Here is a 12,698-nt window from a genome sequence, read left to right as displayed (position 1 = left end):
GAAAGTTTCGTTTTGATCTGATAGGTCGTCTGAAATCTACCTCCTATTACTCTTTCTAAACAGATAAACCTTCCTCCCTTTATTATAATCCTGTTTACTTCCATATTCAGGGACGCTGCAACGGCCTTATGGTCACTGATTCCCTGTTCTGCGCTTACAGAGTCGGAAAAGTTCAGGTGTGTTTGTTATTAGTAGGTCCAAGATCTTATCTCCACGAGTCGGTTCTCCAATAAATGTGAATCTAACAAAAAATGCACGGGAAGAATTGTGCGCTATTGAAAAATAGCTCCAACAGCGAAGTTGCGTAACGCCGCATTGCGTGACACGTAGGTGTATCGGTATCGCGCTAGTGGGCAGCAGGTGTTGCTACGACGGAAGGGGAAAGGGAAGTCGGCGCCGGCAGACGGGCGCGGCGCTGCGAGACGTCCGACTCCCCCGCCGCCCGGCTCTTCCCCTCCCCTTCCCCGCCAAACGGCAGCGCCGCGAGCGCAGCACGGGCTATTTTGACGGGAAGGTCACGACGGCGCGCCCGGTCTGCCGTCCCCCGCCACCCGTCTGGCACCGCCGGCCCAGGCGTCTCCGTGGAGGGGAGAGCTGCGCGCGCAACCGTCGGGCGCAGCTGGAGGGGGGAGTGGCGAGACCAGACGCCGGTCTGCCGCCGCGCCTCTCAGACATGTTTGCGACCGCGCCCGCGACGCAATGCGCGACTGCGTCTCTCGCACGGCGATGAGTAGCGACAGTAGCAGCGAGGCCTGCCAGTGAGTGCTCCCGCGCGCCATGGAGGCCGCAGCCGCGGCGGCGGCGGCGTCGTCGTCGTCGCCCGCGCCCTGCTCCCCGCACCTGAAGAAAGTGCTGAAGACGTACCAGTTGAGCGCCGTCAAGAGCCTACACGGACCGAGCACGGTGCTGGCGTCGGCGGCGGCGGCCACCGTGGGCGACGACGACGACGACGAGGACGACGACCGCCACCGGCGCAGGGGCGACGAAGAGGCGGCGTCGACGTCCTCCTCGGACGCCGGCGGATTCCGGGCGCCGCCACCGCTGCCCATCCAGCAGCCGCCGCTGCTCACGGCGCCCGACCAGTCGTGCAGCGAGCGGTCCGAGACGGTGCTCGAGGGGGAGACGATCGCCTGCTTCGCCGTGGGCGGCGAGAAGCGGCTGTGCCTGCCGCAAGTGCTCAACTCGGTGCTGCGCGACTTCTCCCTGCAGCAGATCAACCAGGTGTGCGACGAGCTGCTCATCTTCTGCTCGCGCTGCACGCAGGACCAGCTGACGGAGCTGAAGGAGAGCGGCGTGCTGCCCGCGACGGCGCCGTCGTGCGGCCTCATCACCAAGACGGACGCGGAGCGGCTGTGCTCGGCGCTGCTGCACCGCGCCGGCCTGCCGCCGCCGCCCTGCATGCCCGACCTGCTGTCCATCAAGGTGTACCACGAGTGCTTCGGCAAGTGCAGCGGCATCTGCACGCCCGAACTGTACGCGCGCGGCAACGCCTACTGCATCGAGTGCGCAGAGTGCCACGGCATGTTCTCGCCGCAGCACTTCGTGTGCCACGCGCACCGCGCCCTCGAGAACCGCACCTGCCACTGGGGCTTCGACTCCAGCAACTGGACGCGCTACCTGCACGCGGCCGAAGACCAGGCCGAGCACGAGCGCCTCTCCAAGCTGCTGGACGCCTTCAAGGAGCAGGCGTCCAGCGGACCGCCGCCCGCCTCCCTCAAGCGCAAACAGGTAAGCTGCCCGCCCGCCCGGCACGTGTTACGTCGAGTTCGCTTGTTTTTGTTTGGCGGCCGTCGCTGTGGAATGAGACACGCGTATCGCCGGCTGTAACTGCATCACAGTTTACACTCGTGTTTAAAATCCGTCTTCGCAACTGCTCATACTTTACCATACGTGATTCGTTTTGTTTATTAAACGCAATGCGTGGTCTGGATGGAACACTATTTGCAATTTTTGTTTGCTTTCTTCATTTAAAATCAGTTCGTTACAAAACAGATTGAAGTGTAATTTTTACGTACAGTCTTTTTGTGTAATTTTGTACGCACACCTGGTGTCGTCTGCGTGTACATATCCTAGGTGTTTCTGCTTTTGGGACAAATGTTTTGGGGCTAATTTCACGTAGTCTTGCAGCAATACACATTTCTTTGCGCGAAACATGCCGCTGCTGCAAACCGATATGAAATTAAGCCAAATACTTTCTTGAAGGCTAGCCAGAATTGTAAATAATGTTTAATTATATACCACTGACGATGTTCCAAATGAATAAAACGAAACGCATACCGTAAAGTAAATTAAGTATGTAATGCCTTCAGATATGCTTGCACCTTCCTCCAGTTACGATGTAAACGCTTAATTGTCCTCTGTGCGTACTTCTTTTTGTTTGTGATTTTCTTGTTGTGCAACGTCATATTAGTATTTATCGGTGGGTTTTTCATCATCTGTGAATAGAACGAATGTTGTTGTTGTTGTGGTCTTCAGTCCTGAGACTGGTTTGATGCAGCTCTCCATGCTACTCATCCTGTGCAAGCTTCTTCATCTCCCAGTAACTACTGCAACCTACATCCTTCTGAATCTGCTTAGTGTATTCATCTCTTGGTCTTGCTTATAATGAATATACTATTTATTAGCTAATAATTGCGTGTTTTATGTTGTTAGTGCAGCTGAAACGGTGACTAGTAGCCAAGACTTATGCTATTTAGCAAGTACTGCTAGTATTAATGCGCGTTGATGCCGTATACTCTAGTAACTAATGGCTTTTCTTACTTTCGATGCTTCCTCAGCTGTATTTTCCCATTAAGTTAAATGTACAGCTATTAGTGTGGGCACATGTCATAACCGTTGACCTATATTTAAGTCTTTTAACTAACGCATTCTATGACTTTTACCCAGTAGACTGCACTGTTAATTGCATTGCTCGCCTGTAATATTTCTCTTAATGTTATGGTCCACCTTAGGCAAGCTACGGACAGGTTCGTTTATTTCTATGGTTCAAGTGCTATTTTTCAGAAAGAATCGTACAACGTCCCATCGACTTAGAATATTTGACTCAGCACCAGCACGGGTGGTTGGATATGGGATAGAACCGTTCCGGGTTTTTTTTTTCAATTGCTATAATATCAGTAGCCCTGTCAATAGTTCGTTCATTGCACATATGCAAAAACTTTCATTTCTCTGTTCATAGCCTTAATAATATTTACAGCAGGAGAAAATATTTTACTTAACATAATAAATTAGATAATATCAAGTTTTCCGCCAACCGAAAAAAAAGCATTCCGAACCGGACCTACTTGCTACAATTAAATTAGGAATCCGCAACATAGCTCAGGATGGCTAGGTAAAGATTTGAACCTGACATTTCTCTAATAGCGGTTCATTATCTTGTCCGCTGCTGTACTTCCTCTGTATCAGGAAGGTGAGTGACCTCTGTCCCCTAGCATTTACGTTATGTTCGCCTTTTTTTATATGTTGTTTGCAATAATACACAGATCGGTTTGTCTTGTTGTTACGTCTTTGAACTTGTGCCGCCACAGAAGTGTATTACTATTGCATGGTTATTGTTATACAGAGTGTCTCACGACAAAAGTTCTTTACATTTTATACATTCTATAATTACGAGGTTCTAATAGAAATTTTATGTACTAAATAATGGAAGAAAACCGATGCCAAGAGGTATGAAGCCTCTCTGTGTTGGTACATTGTCATTCCAGCTCCAGCGTCTCTTGGTGTGGCGCCAGTGTCAGCCCACATCACGCCATCTGGGCTACAACGTAACAGCTTCCTCACGAACGAAGCCACCTCATTGTTGTCGGCTACGCCCGTCGCACAGAAAGACTTGTAACTGTTGGTTCGGTGTTTCAAACACTTGTTATGAGCAATGCTTCAATAGTTTCTGACATAATTGCTCGGCTACATCCACCTTATTCGGTGTTAGGAGCTTACGGGCTATGTACTGGCAGATGAAATAGGCCCAGATTTCAGGAAGAACGGAAGGGTCCCAGTTTCAAAGAAAACTAGTGCTGACACATGTGACTATCATCGAACTATCAGATTTCAAGAGTAACGGAAGAGGACCAGTTTCAAAAAAAACAAAAAAAAAATACTAGTACTGATACATGGGACCATTATCGAACTATCAGCTTAATAAATCATTGTCGCATAATACTAACAGGAATAATTTACAGAAGAATGGGAAAACCACCAGAAGCCGACCTCAGGGAAGATCAGTGTAGGTTCCGAAGAAATGTTGGAACACGCGAGGAAATACTGTATCTACGACTAATATTAGGAGAGATTCAAAAAGAGACAAATCTACATTTGTAGCATTTGCAGGTTCAGAGAAAGCTTTTGGTATGTTGATTGCAACACAATCTTTGAAATTTTGTAGGTAGCAGTGATAAAATACAGAAAACGGAAGTTGATCTACAGTTTGCTTAAAAACCAGACTTCAGTCGAAGGACATAGAAAAGAGGCAAATTGTGGAGGGGAGTCGTAGAGGGTTGTAGCCTTTCCAACTAATTATTCATTCTGTTCATTGAGGACGCAGTAAAGGAACCAAAGAGAAATTTGGAGCTAATTAAATTTCAGGGTGAAGCAGTAGGGACTTTCAAGTTCGCTGATGATGTTGTAATTCTGTCATAGACGGCAAAAGGGCTTGGAAGATCAGTTGGACGAAATGGATAGTGTCTTGAATATAAATTATAGTATGAACATCTACGAAAATGAAACAAGGATAATGGCTCTGAGCACTATGGGACTTAACATCTATTGTCATCAGTCCCCTAGAACTTAGAACTACTAAAACCTAACTAACCTAAGGACATCACACAACACCCATTCATCACGAAGAATATTGGGTGTAGTGGAACTAGGCGATACTAAAGGAATCTGAAGAGTTTTTCTCTTTGGTCGAGAGCATGTAAATTGCAGACTGGTGTTTGCAAGGAAAGCATTCTAAAAACGAGAAATTGGCTGGCATTCAGTATCAATGTAAGCGTTTGGATGTCTTTGCTGAAAGTGTTTGTCTGTGGTGTAGCCTTGTGAAACTTGGACGATAAACAGTTGAGACAAGCGAATAGAAGCTTTTGGAATGTGGCGCTGCAGCAGAATGCTTAAGATTAGATAGGTAGATTAGATAAAAATGAGACGCTACTGAATGGAACTGGGGAGGAAGTAAATTTGTGGCACAATTTGAGTAAAAGATGGTGTCGGTTGACAGAATGCATTCAGAGACGTAAAGGAACCATAAGTTTGGTAATGCAGGGAGTTGTGTGTAGAATGATACCACTAGTGAGACCTAGGCTTGACTATAGTAAGCATGTTCAAGTGGATGTAGGTTCCAATAGTTAGTAAGAGGCTTGCACAGGACTGATTACTGAGCAAAGCTGCAACAAACTAGTCTTCGGACTTGCAAACATAACAGCAACAAAACCAGATTGCATGATGAGCAGTGTTCAGTGTTGCTAATACCTGACGGACTAACGCATACATAGCGCTTCGATGACCCATTTTCAGTTTTTACCGTACATTTTTGTTTACAAATCAATGTGTCATGTTGATAAGATTATGTCTCGCAACGGGATCTACTGTAAATCTTTTTAGCAAAGTCGTCCTGCCGCCGGATATTCAGTGCTTGTAGATTACTTTCTGCAGCTAATCGAGTGTCTATTATTTCGTCCACGTTTATTGAGGAGGGCGCTTTCTTATCTTCCCACATATGGGAAAACTTGCAGGTTGTGGTGAATAGAAGCGTGACGAAGGCGAGGTATCATTTGCATTTCGGGATAGTGCTTCTGTCGTTCGAGCCATTTTCCTCTATGGAAACAAGTTATGTATGTAATCTTTCGTCAGTACCCAGTGACGGGCAGGGGCGAGGAGGCCGTAGGAAAAAAAATAATGGCACGCTGAACTCACACCCTGTCCCGCCAAACAAGCAAACGTATCGCTTTGAAGAAAGGATTGATCAGAAGCAAGTGTACCCTCTGCCACGCACTTAAATGTGATATGCAGAGTATCCATGTAGATCCAAAGTGTATAGCGCCATTTCTCGTGGAGTCACTAGAGTAGTGTTTGACAGAAAAAGTGAAGCACCCAAAAGGGGAGAAAGAAACGAAATTAGATTTCAGTGTTTGACAGGGTACGAATTGTTACGTCATTGATTCGAGATAAATATACAAATAATTTGGCGTATGAACCCTCTTATGAGTATGGTATTGCTTCTCCGCTGGCTTGGATGCTTCTGTCGGGAAGACTTAAAACCGCCGTATACTTTCCTGAAGCAAGCTAGCCCGCAACTGTTGTAACTTGACCTGATATCCTGTATACAGGCACTAACACGAATTTAACTTTAGAATTTGGCCCACACATGTTCCACAGGGGACAGGTCTGCTGATATTGTTAGCCGCGGGAGCACGTCGACAGCATGCAAACAGTTCACAGACACGTGCCGTGTCGTATTGTCCTGTTGGGAACGGGCACAACGACTCTGTTACACGAAAGGTAACAGAGCAGGACGCAAGATGTCGGTGATTTATCATTTTGCTGTCTTAGATACCTCTCAGCTCCCGCATAGCTCTCCAAAACACTGGAAGAATGTGACCTGTCCCCAGTTCGCCAACATTCAGCGACGATGATCATCAGGGTAATGCAGAACCGAGATTCATCGCTGGACACAGTACGATGCCATTCATCAGCAATCCCCGCTTCTCGCCATGGCACCGCTCGGAAGTACTGTAGTGTCGTCGGCAGCCTACGCAAGGGACCCTTACTCCGGCTGCTCCTAGCCTCTGACCAAGGTGTGGGATGACACGGAATGTTCTCGGATGGCAGCCGCAGATGGGAAGGGGTTTATGGTGCACTAGGCCCACTCTACGGCGGTCAGACTTGGTCGTCCTGAGCCTTGAGGACGGCCGGCCGGCGTGGCCGAGAGGTTACAGTCTGGAGCTGCGCGACTGCTACGGTCGCAGTTTCGAATCCTGCCTCGGGCATGGATGTGTGTGATGTCCTTAGGTTAGTTAGGTTTAAGTAGTTCTAATTTCTAGGGCAGGCTGTTCCAGCTCGTCGGCTCCGTTGTGAGCCGCGGAGCGGTCCCTGCTCCAGGGAGCCGTGACGCTCGCTGTGACCATTCAAGTGGGCCGGAACGTGGCACGGCTGGCTGAGGCAGGCGGCAAGCGTTTTGATGTGCCAGCTGCGTCTTGCAAGAGCGACAACCTCGTACTCTTAGCTGCTAAGACGTGGTGACATGCTACACCAGGAAATACGATGTTCAGGAAATAAATAAAAAACAACTGTTTTACAAGAAATTGCGTACTAAATTTATTGAGCCTCTGTAGCTTGACATTTCCTTTTCATTACAAGATCGGAAATATCAGGCGTCAAAGTGTTCGCAGCGTTAATGCGGAGGATGGCCTTCATTCTTACACCCTGAAGAAACGATCGTTCCTTACTTTTTACTCTTTTCATTGCTGAGAAAAGCTGCTCACAACAATACGTAGATCCAAACATGCACATGATCTGAGCGACATTGTTGTGAAACTTGGGAAATGTTTCTTGCTGTAATGAACGGTACCATCGTGACAAATCCAACGTGTTGTAGTACCTCTCTTTCAACAAAATTGAATTTTGCAAATCAATAATTTCCAATTCAAGTGAAGATGACAAGTCATCGGGGGAAACTGAAAAAGGAGTGCTGAACTCCTTAAGTTCCATTTCCAAACTAGTGATGCCTCGGAATCGTGCTTCAAACGACGTGATGAGCTGCTTTAACTTTGCTTGGTAATCGCCGAAAGTAGTACCTTCAGGTAGTTTTAAAGAAGCAAGACGATTGAAGAAAAAATGTCCATTACTCACCTGCCTCTCAAATAAACGTAACTTTTCCATGAACGATTTCATCTGGTCGTGCATGTCAACGATTAGCTGCCCTTTGCCCTGCAATGACAGATTTAAATTATTCAGATGCATAGTTATGTCAGCTAGGAACGCCTGGTCTGATATACATTTTATATCTTTCAGACAACGCATTTCTTCCCCTTTCATTTCGAGAAAATTTGATATTTGCTCACGAATGGCAAAGAAAACATCAAGTATTTCCCAACGAACTGTACTGTACTAAGGTATATCCCCATACCTCCGCTTCCATATCTTTCAGGAGTCCTTTGAGCTGGCGATGATTTATACCGTGAAGCCGCACAAAATTCACACACTTCACGACATCTTTCACTACGCCACCTAGCTGTACTGTTTCAGCACACAGTGCCTCTTGGCGAATAAAACAATGAAGAGTCAAAATGTCTTTCCATTTGTCCCTGAGTTTATTTTTCAAATGAGAAGCAAAACCTTGGTGACGCCCGATCATTTGTGGTGCACCATCTGTCGCTACAGAATGGATCTTATCCCACGGCAAATTCATATTATTCACTGATTCACAAACAGTAGCAAAAATGTCACGTACTGTTGCGGTGTAATCGAGTGGTACCATATCCAAGAGTTCTCCAGTTACCTGCAGCTCCATGTCGACACCACACATAAAGACTACAAGCTGAGCACAGTCCGATATGTCGGTGCTTTCGTCAAGCGCTAGCGAAAATACAACAAAGCTCTCCGCCTTTTTCCTGAGCTGTGTGTCTAAATTCGCTGCCATGTCCAGGATTCGACGAGAAATTGTTTGCTTCGACAGGCAAACCCCTTCAATTACCTGCATCTCCCTTGGAAACAAACATTCTGCAACTGCTACCATGCACGATTTTACGAGTGGTCCCAGCGAAAACGGCTTGTCACTCGTCGCAATGATGTGAGCGACCCTGTCGCTTGCTCGAATTGCAGATTCAGTAGTGTTTCCTCCGCTCTCATTCACCTCAGAATTATAAACGCATTACAGAACACGAACTATGTTGCATGTTTTGATACCCTCCATATTACGAAGGCGTTTTTAAACTTACGTCTCCTGGTATGTCGTTCTTAAGCCTAGCTACCAGTTCTCTGAGTGCAACACATTCCACATGATCGTAGTGCGCTGCTTGAAAACGAGTATAATGTCGTTGTATGTTGTACCCTTCGCAGAATTAAATACTTTATGGCATACAAGACACTGCAGACGACCATCCCTCTCAATGAATAGAAAGGTATCCTCCGATAGAGGTAGAGGGCTCCCGCGGCTAGTCATAACCGATTATTGCGTCAGTTGCGGATGCATGCGGCCTGCGGGCAGTGAGTTCGCTTTCCCCCTCCACGCGGGCTCCGAGTTGCCGGAATGAGCGCTCCGGCTCCCTGGAGCTCGGATGGAACAGCCTGTTCTAGGGGACTGATGACCTCAGAAGTCAAGTCCCATATTGCTCAGAGCCATTTGAACCATTTTGAACCTTGAGGACGAGTGTGGCTACCCTCACTTTCACAGGCAGTGCAAACATCGGACCATTGCCAAATCTGGATGTCCCACAAATCTGCGTACTGCACGATTCGAACAGCCGGCCAAGAAAAGCCGCACAATGAGGCCCCTTTGTAATTCTTGTCACGTGCTGATAACACTGTTTCACACGGGTACGCGGCGTCTCCGTGCCCTGCACAGTGATCACATCTAATGTTGTTCACGCCAATTATAATCCCTGCCAGGCCTGTTAGCGACACGATTGTCCAGATATAGGTTTTCCTTTATTTCCCTAAACCAGCCAATTTCCTTATCCATCCTTGAAACAGTTCGAACTTGTGCTCCGTCACTAATAACCTAGAAAGTTCTTCATTATTTACCAAATACGAACTACGCTACTGAGCTCTCGCGGCCGTTCAACCTGTCACGGGGAATTTTAATTTTTACACACCCGCCGTTATTATGTACGTGTACGAAGTCACATTGACATCCGACCATGTCGTATGGGTGCATCGCTATTTGTCAGGCAGTGTATTTCGTTATTCATCGCGATACTAACGAGTTCCCCGTCCCTCCATTGCCTCAGACGCTGCGTACGCCCTTGTCCAAGCTCTTTCTACTCCTCACTTGGAAACGAGTTTTTGTAGCGGCGAGGAAGAATATTAAATGAGGCGCGGCTGGCAACGTTCCCGGGGCGTTCCAAATAAGGACCGTCCCTTATCTAACAGCCGCTAATGCTTCGGAAAGTTTCACATACGGATTCATCCGACCAAAGTGGTATCAGACTCCAATTCTCACTCGATGAGCCCTTCACTGGCGTTTTCATGGCGGGCGAAGTGAATTCGAAAGCTGTCGGAGCCAATATGAATGCTGGCTAATATACGTCGTCTCCAGGGGTCTTGTGTGGCCCCCGGTATTGAGGTTTCACCGCCTGCTGATCTGCGCTTCCCCATCCTCCGCATTCTTGTCTGAACTGAGAACTCCCATTTTCTGAGATTTTTGCCGACAAACAATGGTTGTTTCTTTCCTCTTCTTTCCCCAGAAGCACGTTTCCAGCAAAAGTTAATTTTATTATTGTCGAATTTTAATACTGATCCCATTTTCTCGACTGTCATTAGGCGTATCGGACATGATGTAAAACAGTTTAAACTGTAGAACGTGTTGCCTTCAGACTTTCTATCGTGGAAAACTTCATACCCTGTTTTGTGCACACATACTGTGTGAAACGTGTTTGAAAACTTATCTACTAGCTGTTTCAGAATTCATGCAGCTCAGTGTCAGTGATGTGGAAAAGTCAAACGCGTAGCGTGATATCAGTTTCATGTGCATAACAGCTACAATAAGTAATGAGAACCTTGGAGAAACATGCTGCCATACAGCGTCAAAAATAGTCATACCAGCGGACAACTGCCCTAGTAGACTGTCTCTTGCTGGCACAGCTGCTGTGGCTCGACGGAATGCTGAAAGCGGTATCACCTAAACCTACCATTAATGTCTGTGTCTTTACCGATGCCTAATAAATAATGCGGGGCGGGTCTATCGTTAGTTCTGTTGGATAACGACGCTCAACTTTGGATGAACTGTATGTCCATCGTCTTTCGTGATTTGGGGTTCAGGACGCCATCCATCGTGTAGTTACGACGTTGAATAACGCCTCATTCAACCAAAATACGTGATGCGGTACCTTGAACGATCCCAATCGTGTTGGTCGCATTGTGATCCGAGATTTGCACTAACTAAAGATGAGTGTGTATCATTAGCCGTGCCCAGTACTAACATAAAGATGCTGAAGGAAGTAGTATGGCCAGCATAACGCCACTATCGATATTGCAAATGTCTACGCTTGAACATTATCTGTGAAAGCCTGTACTGTTCATTTTCCATTATCACAGATTATGCATTCCGTAAGTATAATAACTAAATTGTTATTTGTATACTCTTCTTTCTCTCAGATCATAAAATCTTTTGAACGTACTCAAATGAGTGGATTGACACACTTTTCAAAATTCTCATTGAAGACTTTTTCCTTGAAGTGAGCCATACATACGTTAATAAACCCTCAATGGAATGTGTGAGCTGTTATTACCTTTAGCAAGTGCACCTTGTGCTAGGCGTTTTGAATTTCTGAATTAATTCGTATTTGAAATGAATTTAGTTTTGAATGTCCGCGTCGAACCGAGACTTCAGATTTGTGACGAGGAAGATATTGGTACTGTATACATTACGGTGAAAGAAGATCTCTGACAGTGGGCAGCGCTGTTGCCGGCTTTCAGTTACTAGGTAGAAAAGGCTGTCGGTAGTGCCCGAGCCGTAACCGCATGTAACTGCGGGAACCATTAGATAGTGCTATAGTAACGTAAACAAAATCGCCATACGTGCTTGGTGGTTGTAGGCGCGCGAAACAGCCGCGCAAAGCCCTCTTCAACTGTCACACAGTGCAGTTGTTTCAGTCTAGATTTGCAACTTTATCAGTTTCAAATGAACATGTTGTAAGTGGATCAAGATCATTATTAGACATGTCCTCATAGAGTTTACACTATCGCTCTGATGACCTACGCCACAAATTTTTATGATCTACAGAGTGACACAAACAAAAATTAGTGAAAGAAATATGGAGACTTAGATGGAATAAGCAGAGAGTAAAATAATTCGTGATAGCTTTTGAGTTACATTGAATACGAACATGTATAGAGTGAGCAGAGCTTATAGCCCATGTCACAAACATCAAACGGGAATTGTCACGTGAATTTAGTATAGTGTTATTATTTATGATTTGCGCCGAGATTTTAACTTAAATATTATTCTATTTCCCCTGTCTTTCCTCATTGTTAATAGCAGGGTTGAATATTTGTTGGCGCTGCGCATGCAAACTGAAATACGTTAAGGGAGGAGAAAGCTTGTGGGCAAGATATCTGCAGCAATGCAGTCACTTGGTCTTGGTTGATAACATGCTGTGACGACAAAAATTCTGTTCATCGCATGTGAACGATTCCATAGATATATTCCCTGTGTAGTTCACAACTTCATATCGATACACGCAGATCGATCGATAGAAGCACAAGTTAGTTTTTTACCGCCATCTTAATTCCTGCGGATATCCCAGTAGTTGTTTAACGGGCACTTAACAGTAGCTAAAAATGTTAATAGTGAGAAACAGTGCTTGCAAATTACGGCTCTTCATACAAATTTCGAGGTGAAGAATCGAAGAGAGAGAAATGTACGCGGTGGGAATTGTCCAGCTTCGAATTTTACCATTCTTTTTCTCTTCCTCAAACCTACCTACCTCTTATATATCTCTTTCACCCCATTCTATCGTCTTATGTCTCTGCTCGATGAGAATAAC

The 12,698-nt window shown here is 46.1% G+C and overlaps 1 protein-coding gene across 4 annotated transcripts in view; it reads left to right on the top strand.

Moving 5' to 3' along the window:
* The first annotated feature begins 630 nt into the window (after positions 1-630).
* Positions 631-12,698, top strand: part of LOC126334867 (ski oncogene-like) — a 599,408-nt gene continuing 587,340 nt past the window's right edge. For 2 of the 4 annotated variants that reach the window (XM_049997555.1, XM_049997553.1), the window contains exon 1: positions 631-1,728. In XM_049997555.1, the coding sequence (XP_049853512.1) occupies positions 778-1,728 (951 nt within the window). In that variant the 5' untranslated portion in view covers positions 631-777. The remainder of the gene's footprint in view (positions 1,729-12,698) is intronic. The other 2 variants (XM_049997554.1, XM_049997556.1) reach the window with 2 other exon arrangements.

Source organism: Schistocerca gregaria, chromosome 2 (assembly GCF_023897955.1).
Source record: "Schistocerca gregaria isolate iqSchGreg1 chromosome 2, iqSchGreg1.2, whole genome shotgun sequence".
NCBI classification, from domain to species: Eukaryota; Metazoa; Arthropoda; class Insecta; order Orthoptera; family Acrididae; genus Schistocerca; species Schistocerca gregaria.
The sequence above is the reverse complement of the archived record's forward strand: the minus strand, read 5'-3'. Positions and strand labels throughout refer to the sequence as shown.